This window comes from Panthera uncia (genome assembly GCF_023721935.1).
Source record: "Panthera uncia isolate 11264 chromosome B3 unlocalized genomic scaffold, Puncia_PCG_1.0 HiC_scaffold_1, whole genome shotgun sequence".
NCBI classification, from domain to species: domain Eukaryota; kingdom Metazoa; phylum Chordata; class Mammalia; order Carnivora; family Felidae; genus Panthera; species Panthera uncia.
Window position 1 is genome coordinate 125,506,962 of NW_026057582.1, and position 10,909 is coordinate 125,517,870.

At 35.8% G+C, this 10,909-nt stretch overlaps 1 protein-coding gene across 3 annotated transcripts in view; it reads right to left on the reverse strand.

Annotated features, from left to right (window-relative positions):
* The window catches only part of MEF2A (myocyte enhancer factor 2A), a 38,021-nt gene extending 27,684 nt beyond the window's left edge, over nucleotides 1-10,337 (reverse strand). For 2 of the 3 annotated variants that reach the window (XM_049614025.1, XM_049614024.1), the window contains exons 1-3: nucleotides 10,051-10,135; nucleotides 7,392-7,611; nucleotides 6,595-6,654 (exon numbers count right to left, since the gene is read on the reverse strand). In XM_049614025.1, the coding sequence (XP_049469982.1) occupies nucleotides 6,595-6,654; nucleotides 7,392-7,611; nucleotides 10,051-10,074 (304 nt within the window). In that variant the 5' untranslated portion in view covers nucleotides 10,075-10,135. Of the gene's footprint in view, nucleotides 1-6,594; nucleotides 6,655-7,391; nucleotides 7,612-10,050; nucleotides 10,136-10,253 lie in introns of those variants that run through there. The other variant, XM_049614026.1, reaches the window with a different exon arrangement.
* Between the last annotated feature and the right edge of the window lie 572 nt (nucleotides 10,338-10,909).

The window sequence follows — 10,909 nt, forward strand, 5'->3', positions numbered from 1 at the left end:
ATCTACATAATTTTCATACTGTAGAATACACTGGTTTCTTCCTATTGTTCACTACTCTAAATAATGTTGCAGTGAAACTTTGTATATTCTAGTTTATTTCTTTAGGAGAGTCCCAGAAATGGGATTAGTGGGCTCAGAGGCATAAACATTTTTATGACTACTGAAACACCTTGCCAAAATCTTTCTAGAAAGATTGCTACAATGCCATAAGCACATGAGATCATCAGTTTCAACATCCCTTCATCAGCTCTCCATGTCACAATAAAAAGGTGGTAATAGTTGGCAATTAGTAAGTTGTTTTTCTTTGCCATTTTTATTTAAATCTCCTGATACATCCTTTCAATGTTTGAAATTGAAGTTGGTTTCTTTCTTTCACTTAGGTACATCAATGCTTATCTGCTTATTAAATATTCCCCTACTTCTGGCTTGTATTTTACCTTACTTTTTCTCTTAAGAAATGAGAAAATTTTTATCTCACAGAAGACCGGGGGTAAAGCGGTTGCAGGCTCAGTGGTTTTAGCAGCTCAATGTAGCGGACCTAGAACTTTCCAGCTTTCCACTCTGCCATCCTAGGCTTGTTGGCCTGTCCTCTTACACCGACTTGCTTCCTGATCTCAAGATGGGGCTGCACGTCTAGCTGCTGCATGTGGGCAATAACACCCAGAGACTCAAAGACTGCTGAGTCTTTCTGAGAGTATGAATGTGTGTATGTGTCAATTTTTTTCTCTCTAGATTTTGGAATTAACAGTATAACAACTATGTACATGACATTCTCTCATAATTTTAAAAGTGCCTCCACATTGGTGGTTTATAATTCCTTTTTAAAATCAAATGTATTATGTTTATTTTAAAAACTTGTATTAACGTAACACATAATACAAAATGGTGCACAAAACAAAAACTTCAAAGATCAAGGACTTTTCTGGGGGAGTGTAGGGGAGAGGGAAAATGGCTGATGGGCACTGAGGAGACACTTGTTGGCATGAGCACTTGTTGGCATGGCTTACAAATTATAAGCCAATTTGACAATAAATTATATTTAAAAAAAAAAAAGGACTTATCATAAAGTGAACATCCACGTACTCATTAGATCAGGAAAAAGAATATTGCCAAACCCCCAAAGTCTCTATAATTGGGCCCCCCAAAACATTACTATTGTCCACCTACCCAAAGTAACCAGTATTGTGATTTTTTTTTTTTTTTTTTTATTTTTGGGACAGAGAGAGACAGAGCATGAACGGGGGAGGGGCAGAGAGAGAGGGAGACACAGAATCGGAAACAGGCTCCAGGCTCCGAGCCATCAGCCCAGAGCCTGACGCAGGGCTCGAACTCACGGGCCGCGAGATCGTGACCTGGCTGAAGTCGGACGCTTAACCGACTGCGCCACCCAGGCGCCCCAGTATTGTGATTTTTATAGTAACTTGTTTTTCTTTATAGTTTTACCACCTATCTATACATGCATCCTTAGCACTGTAATTTTGCTCGCCTGCTTTTCACACTGTATTTGAATGGAACCAATTTGTATTTGCATCTATTGTCTCTCATTCAATAATAGTTTGGTAAATTCATCCACACTAATTACTGCTGTCATGTCTTCCTTTTTGTTGCAGTATAGTATTTCTTCATATAAATGTACTATCACTTTATTTATTTGTTCTACTGTTGATACAAATTTGGATTATTTCTAGATGTTGTTGTAACAAATAATGCCATGCACATTCCTTTACATCTCTCTTGGTGCTCATCGTATACCCATGCATTTCTCTATAGCATATAAAGATGAGTAAAAATGGTTCACTGTAGAATACACACATCTACACCTATAGTAGACAATGTCAAAAGGGCTGCACCAATCTGTACTGCCATCATCAGCATATGAGAGTTTGAATTTTTCCATAGCTTGTCAACACTTGGTATTATCTGCCTATTCCAAGGCCATTCTGTTAGGTGTATAATGCTATCTGTGGCTTTAGTTTTGCATTTCCTTGGTTACTGAGAATGAGCATTTTTTATTTATTTATTTATTTAAATTTAAGTCCAAGTGAGTTAACGTATAGTGTAATAATAATTTCAGGAATAGAATTCAGTGATTCATCGCTTAAATATAACACTCAGTGCTTATCCCAACAAGTGTCTGACTCCTTTAGGACCCTCACCCCTTTAGCCCTTCTCCCCACCCAACACCCTGCCAGCAAGACCTCAATTGGTTCTTATGAGCATTTTGTCACATGTTTACTAGACACCTGGAGAGCTTCTCTTGTGAAATGTTTGTGTTCTCGTGCACATCTTAAAAAATCAGATTTTCTTTTTCGTGATGACTTACAGTATTCTTCATAAAAAGCCCTCTGTTTTATACACACACACACACACACACACACACACACACACACACACCCCTATATTTTCCCACTCTATCTTGCCTTTTCATTCTCTTCATGGTGTTTTTGATGAACAAAGATTCCTTTCATGGTTAGGTTTCCTCTAGTTTCCTGGTTAATGTCTTTCTCTATCCAGAGTTTGTTCAATGCTTAAATTAAAAAGTTCAAGGATGCTTCTGCTTTCACTCTGACACGGGCCCGAAGCATCCTATCTTCTGGAGAGCAGAAGACTCAACAAAAATTAGAATAAGAATAAGGCAAATGGAGGGCTCATCTATAAAAGTATTATGCATTTGAAAATGACAGGATCAGTAAAAATGTGACAGTTTAAAGGTGAAGCGAAGCTATCTGGAAGTGGCTCATTACAAGTCTCTAAGCCTGGAATGCCACAGTAAGCTATTATACATGTTATGTATAGAACATTTGTTTTAAACAAGCATCTTTGGATATGGGTTGCTAGCTGAATTATTCTGTCACCAGAGATTTATCTCCATATGATTAAATTCTCTGAAATTTGCTGAGAGTTTTTGCGGCCCAGCATGTGGTCATTCTTCATTTTTTGTAGAACAACAATATTTTTTTAAATGTAATAACGTAAAACACAGATATTGAAAAGAATGTTTATTCTATAAGCATAGATGACCACAGTCTAGCTTCAGAAAGTGGGATGCCATAGCTACTGCAAGGGATTGTTAAACTCTGATTCACTCTACTTCCCTGGTCCCGCCTTTTGGGGTCTCGACACAAGGGGACAAGAACACATTTGGGCCCTCCCAACTCTTTGTGGGCCCTGAAATTTGATCTCTCTGTCCCCCTGGGTTTCTCAGGCTGTCATCCTCTGCTTCTGAAGCACCCCACTGTGGAAGTGGCATCTAGCACCTGAGGAAAAGTAGTCATAAATGTTGAGCTCACCCTCCTGAAGTCTCTGTCTCTGTCATTCCCTGGATATTGAGCCAGTAATGCTTCACTGTCTTATTAGTTCTCAAATGCTTCATGCAGATTTTAAAAATGTTTTCCCCAGCATTTCTAACTGTCTTCAGTGCAAGGGCTGGTCCCAACGAACAGCTCTGCTATTAACACAGCACAAGCCTGATAGTCTTGTTTCTTTTATTAAACCTCAATTTCAACTTATGGAAGTCTTCATTACTCAAAAATGCTTTTCTATGTATATTAAGATCAGAAGCAAGATTTCCCAAAATGTTTTATATGGCACTAATTATGAAAGATGCTTTTTCATGAGGGAAAAAAAAATGAAGGGTTCGATTATGAAATCACTTTGAGTAACCATATGTATACACTAAGTTTAATGACTCACAAAATAGATTAACATTTTAAAGGTTCTGAATGTCCTACAGAGAAGAAAGTTGTTTAATTTCATTTAGCACAAGGTTTATCAAACATGTAGAAACGTACCTTGAAAAATACACATTAGAAAACATGAGGCACCTGGGTGGCTCAGTCAGTTAAGTATCTGACTCTTGATTTTACCTCAGATCATCTCATGGTTGGGGAGTTCGAGCCCTGTGTTGGGGGATTCGACAGCAGAGCCTGGTTGGGATTTTCTCTCTCCCTCTCTCTGCCCTTCCCCTGCTCATGCTTTCTCTCTCTCTCAAAATAAATAAAACTTTTTAAAAAATTAAAAAAAAACCCATACCCATATCTTTTAATATTTTTTCTTCTGCATTTCTCTGGAAATTTTAACTGTTTAATCTTTTCATTCATAAAGACTTTATTTAGGTAAAAAATGAGTTTAAACTATTTTTCCAAACTACTAAGCCAAAATGGCACCATTGTTGAAAATAAGCTAAAATGTATTATCTGACTCTCTCTCACAAAATACCATGTCTAAAATACCTATGAAAGACCATTTATTTTAATGGGAAAATTTATAGGAAGAAGCACATTAAACTCATGTATGCTCCAAGTATGCACAGAAATAACCACTTCCAGCTGGTCTCCACATTAAGTGACATAAGAGGTCTCCTCAGTTAAGTCTAATTCTGAGGTAGCATATATTAAAAACCAGTTATAACACACAAGCCATTTAGAATACAATCCAAACACAAGTAGAATAAGTAAAATTACACCTGATATATATAAAACTAGGCGTATAGGAGTAGGAACTAGTGAAGAATCAAGATAGCCAATCTCGTGTGTTAGGAGATGCTGAGGTGTGCCCTAAGAAGCAGGATTTATCTGTGTACAAGTAATAATGGAAACAGACTTTTAAATAACTCACTAAGCACTTAAAATATTTTAATTAAATTTTAAATATTAATACAAATTCATGTTTGCTAATCACGATTATTAACACTACTAACACTAACACACTAAGGTGGTTGCCTATGATGGGGGAAGAAGGGAACAGGAATGCAACACAGGTGTACGAGGGATTAATAAATAACACTGAGATGCTCCATATAAACCAGTGGTGATGTGCCATGATCTAAGGACTGGATCATGCAGCCCTCTAAACAGGAGGGTCCAGATGTGGGGGAGGCTTACAAAAAAAGAGAATGAATGAAAAAAAAGAAACAGGATTACATGCAGAAGGTCAAATTAGGACAATGACAAAGTCTGAGTTTCAAATTACCAAAGGGAACACAGAAAACTGAGCAGCAGAGACAAAGTTTAGATTTATAGTTGCATGCAGATAAGGAAAAAAACAGTGAAAAAGCCTTTAGGAAATGTGGGAAGTAGAAGAAAAAAAATGAGGAGAGAAGTGAAACACTTGTTTGACAGGAGGAAGAACCGTGTTTACAATGCCAGAGGATGAAAAAAAAGTAAAGGCAATGCAAAAACACATTAGAAATCATCAAAGAGTAAACTCCATGAAATAAAACGAATTTTGAAAATAAAACCAAGAACTAGTTAAAATTAACATTAAATGAAATAGAAATGTTTGATTCCAGCCTTAATCAGGCTAGGAAGTAGAAGGGAAAGGAAGTCTTGGGGGAATAAAAGCATATGGGAAAATTTAACACGAAGAGTATATGGGCATGCAAATAACTAAAATGGAACTGAAATAAACTCTAAATATCTGGAAATACATGTACCAGTATAGCAGTCCTAATGTATAATTGTTAAGACCTTTATGAATTTTTCCACAATGAATTATCTGTTCAAAAAGATCCAACAATGGGTCTTATATATTTAATTCCATTCAAACAGCTATTAATATAGGGGCAGACATAATTAGGCGTTTATTCCTACTTTAGGTCACTGTATGTTTTGTAACTTATCTCAACAATATCTGTTTTTTCTCATCATTTTAAATTAAGTTATTCAATTAATTAATTTTCTTGAGGCAGAAGCTCCTTACATTTTTGTAGAATGAATGGGTTGAATACATGCAATTGGGATCTTTCCGATAAGAGATCTATGTTCAGAAGTCTCCAGGGACATACAATACCTAAAAGCAGGGAGGAAGTTCCCACCCTTGTTTTTAGATAACAGTGATGACAACTGTCATTATCCCAGATTAAGAGACCAAGACCACTTAATGTGATGATTATCCAAAGGGATACAGTTATTCTTCTAACTCTTTAACATATATACCATATTTCTGTAATGCTCAGTTCACAATCTATCTTTACTGGCACATCAACGTTGGGTGACACCTTCACAATGTGTTTAAACTTGCTGGTCATCTTTAGAAAGGATCCCAAAGCAAAAAAGCCAATTTGGCAGCAACTGTGAAAATATGTGAATGTTCTACACATGGCCACCAAAACAGATCCCTCAAAGACAAACTCCTCAACTCTCTTTGTAGCTCTAAAAGTAGGTCCACCATTTCTGTGTACTGCAATCACTCTAAAAACATTTCATGCTACTTACTGGAAGATGTATCGGTCTGCTAATAGTCTAAGTTTGGTGAGAACAGATGATACAGAAAGCTTCTCCGTGTAAGAAATTGGCTTGATGAAAAAACTGTATTAAGGCAATTCTGTCTCTAGCAAAGAACAATATCTGCTATGAAGGAGGCACTTGAGGCCAAGGTATAAAGAACAGAGCAGGGTTGTTATTAAAAAATGTTAAGTATTAGTAAAAGTACTCCTCAGAAGACAATTAAGTCTACAAAGGGACATGTCTATTCTGATCATATACCCCATTTTTAGCTCTTCACTTAGTAGAAGGCGTTATTTGATGTACAATATTCCTTTCATCTCACATAGGATAGATGCCTACAAAGTGAAAACAGGAGTAATTCACGCACCCACTGGGCTGCTTCCGGCTCCATTTGGCACTGTGAGGTCTGAAGTGCTCAACATCCCACCTAAAAACGTTACAGAGAGAAGAGAGAGGGCAAAGAATGAATATGAATTGGTTCTCCTCATCTGAATGAAGTAACCTGCACTCCTTTCCTAAAAAAACAAAAACTAGCCTAGTCTGAATTTGGCATTATTGTGCAATATGATGTAGTTAAATATGTGTGTGTGTGTGTGTGTGTGTGTGTGTGTGTGTGTGTGTAAGCTCACCTATCAAGCTCTTAAAGTGTATGCCTTCCTGTATCAGTATCAAATAGCAAAATGATGAGAATGGGGGCAGTGCTAATGGAGTACTAGTCAATCTAGGATTTAAAGGAGAGGAGATACTGCAAAGTGTGAAGAAGTAAATGCACTGCAAATTTTTGCTGAATTAATGAACTCTAACTCCAATCAGGTAGATCTATTCTCAGTATTTTTAACATGACTGGCTCACACCCAAACTTCAAGTCTTTGCTCATGATATGCTAATTAAATTTTCTGCCTGTCAAAGTATGGCTTTCCTATAATAAGGAAAATTCTAGATGGCACATTCTGTAGTATCGTTCCACTGTGCCTGAAAGGATGTTAGAGAGCCCATATTAAAGTTTCAAAAATACTCTTTAAAATGGAGTCAATTATGTAGCAGTGACTCTTGCTCATCAAAGACAGAAAATTAAGAGTAGCAAAGTAAGAAACTGCTTATGTTAGTCATTCATTTTACCACCCTTTTTGTGAAAGAATCAGCAGAATAGGTATTACTACATACCTGCACTGCCAGTACTTGGTGGTCTCTGAGGGACTCCAGGGGACACATTTCTGTGTAACGTGGCTTGAGGTGGAGACAGCATGTTTGAATCGGCTAATGTTGAGCTGGCTGCCAAAGACGGGGACACAAGTGAACTCCCTGGGTTAGTATAGGACAAAGCATTAGGGCTGGTCACAGGGACTGTGACAGACATTGAGAAGTTTTGAGGTGGTAAACCAGGCTGTAAATAAAGAACAAGGAAGAAAAAACTGTTAGTTTCGTTTTCATCTATATTAAATGTAAGAACTTACAAACTTTCATGTGATAAAGTAACTCTAGTTATTAAAATTAGAGGAAGAGGATGGTTTCCTACTAAATTTGCAAATTCAAGCTGCTTTCTTTGGAACTGTATTTGAACATAAGTATGTTTGACATGAACCTTTTCAACTTCAATATTTATATATGAATACATATATGCTAATACATACATAATTTCAAATATTCAGAGATGAAAATTAAATGTCAGAAACTGATATTAAAGTTGTGTTGTCAAATTTAGACATAACAAAATATATCACTGTTACCAAGTAAGCATAAAATTAGCACTTTAATAATGCAAACCAGTTTAGGAACATTACATTTCTATCAGGCAATTACAAGTATAACAAAAGGGGAAAAATATGTACACATATTATGAACTTATTACACCAAATGTGGGACATTATAAATAAGCCCTAGTTTTATTTAATTGACTGACAGTCTTAATGGACAAAACGAAAAATAAAAAAAATCAAGTTATATATACACAACGCAATGCAATCTGAGTATAATGAAAATGCAAAGAAACAATCTACACAGGAAAATTACTACTGACAACCTATCATCTTTAAATTGTATGAAGATTAAATTACAAATATTATAAATGCTATCTTCTTTTCCTCCTAAACATTCCACACACCCCCTTAAAATAATATTTCCTATTTCTTCTGGCATTTCCTCCACAGATCACATACAGTATACTTGTTAACCATGAAAATAACAGTTCTCTTTATAATATCTCTATTATAGAGAAAGGAAAAAGGTTTCCTCTCCCCATATTTTAAAACAGTAATTGCAAAGATTGGTAACACTGCTAATTCAAAGTTGGAGAATATAAATAGTTTATGTACTCAATTCAATAGTAGCTTATTTCCAATAGTAGTTATAATAATTCATTAACTGATATAAAACAATGGATATATGATAATTTTTTTCAAAGGTAAAGCAATTTTATTTACACAATATTTTTGCAGCTTAACATTAACTACAGAGTCACCCACATCCATATGAGGCCAGAAGGGATTTGTTTGCTATTGTTTTGTTTTTTAAGAATAATAAATGGTATCAGCACAAAAATACTTCCTTAAACTTATTTTTCATGAGCTTCTTATAATAGAAGATTACTTTGAAGAAATAATCCATGATGTATACCTTAAGGCATACTTTTTAAGAGAATTAACTCTGATAATAAGTAACTCTGAAATAAATATCAGCATTGGAACCAAATTGTCCCATGAAGCCTACAATACATATATAACATTAGAAAATCAGATCCAGAATAGCTGTCTTAAGCAGCTCTCCCCAATGAGCTTCCCATGAGAATTCTTTCAAGAACTATCAAAGGAGCATGAACTCCACAAAGTACTGGTTGCCATGATGGTTACATGCATGAGCACAGAAAAATGTTAAGCCAACTATCTGTTCTGCAACCAGCTTAAAAACATTGCTTCCTTAAATTAAAATTGAGCCAAGGCTTTCTTCCTCAATATGTACACTATAAGGAAAGACCAGGAGTTTGGACAGATTTTGTTAAATAGTTTTGGGACATTACAAAGAACCAAAGGGTAAGCTACTACTATTATATCAACTATACAAAATAATTCAAAATAATTCTGAAACACCAAATTTGTAATAAATCTGTTATAGATTTTATAGTCTCAAGATCGATTTGAAATACATGTAATATTTTTCAAAAGTCATGAGTGGGAGAGGGAAATCTTATATGCACCTTGTATTTACAAATCATGGAAATTTAGAGCTAGAAGGGACCTTAAAAACTACGTAAACCTGGGGTGCCTAGGTGGCTCGGTTGAGCGTTCGACTTTGGCTCAGGTCATGATCTCGCCGTTCATGAGTTCCAGACCCACATCAAGCTCTATGCTGACAGCTCAGAGCCTGGAGCCTGTTTCAGATTCTGTGTCTCCCTCTCTCTCTCTCTGTGCCCCTCGCCCCCCTCACACTCTCTCTCTCTCTCTCTCTCAAAAATAAATAAACATTAAAAAAATTTTTTTTCTTTTAAATTACATAAACCAACTCATTCATTTTATAGATGAGAGAACTGGAATCCAGGATGTTTAGGTGCTCTACCCAAAGAGAGAGCAGGGGATAGTTAGAACAGGGGATAAGAAGTAGAATTTGGATTAGGATGTTTTCTCTTCACTTCTATGTTTAAAGACCCTGAACATGCACTATTATAAGACTATAACCAATTTATTTTAAAGTTCTATGAAACCAAAAAAAATTAATGAAATTTCTTCCCCTTCTACTTACTGGTGTCATCACCCACTGTGAAAATAAATAAGAACTGTGGCCAATCTCTTCATGCACAAGATAAAAGCACAAACCATACTTTCGTACTCACTGCGATTTTATGATTCCGCATCATATTATCAAATTCCTCATTAATTTTTTTATATTTTTCTTCTGTATGTGGAGTTAGCACATAGGAAGTATCAGGGTCTGGGCTGTCGCACCCTCTGTGTTCCTTCTTGTTCAGAGCCTATATAATGAAGTTAACAAAAAGGATCAACAAATAAAAAGTAGAGGTAAAGTAAAAGTACTTACAGGGCCTCGTTTGAAAATAAAATCACTATCTTCATTTAGTTTGCTGAATCTGTCCTCCGAGAGTGGACTGTGCTCAAAGTAATCGTCAGCATCAGGGCTCTCACAACCATTAAGGCCTTTCTTTCTTAAAGTCTGAAATACAATTGGAAAATTCACACACAAATGACACTAACTTGCCATGAGTTTTTTGTAAAATTTATTAAGAGAGCACAGACTGAATGAATTATTACAAGAGCCACTGAAATGGTTTTAAATGATCACAAATGTATACTCTAATCCTTCAAATAAGGTAAACCTTAGATATAAGCAAAATGAATGCTCCCGCTGTACATTAAGAAAAAAGATTTACTTGTTTGGATTGTTTCTTCCCAAACTTCCTAGAGAATACTAAATTACTCACAGCTCTGAGGTTATAACCTGAATATGATTACAGCCTGATCAACATATCTGACGGGGCCAATGAGTATGAGAACTGAAATAGAAATGGATCAAAATGATGCTCTGAGAAGTTATCATAGCACCTTCATAAAATGAACATTTCAGGAACTTCAACTATTGAAACTGATTTTCACCTGAGAGTCTTTTCTATTCACCAGAATTAGCACCATATTCCAATAATTTCATTCCTAATTTGTTCTTAAATACTATGATTTTCC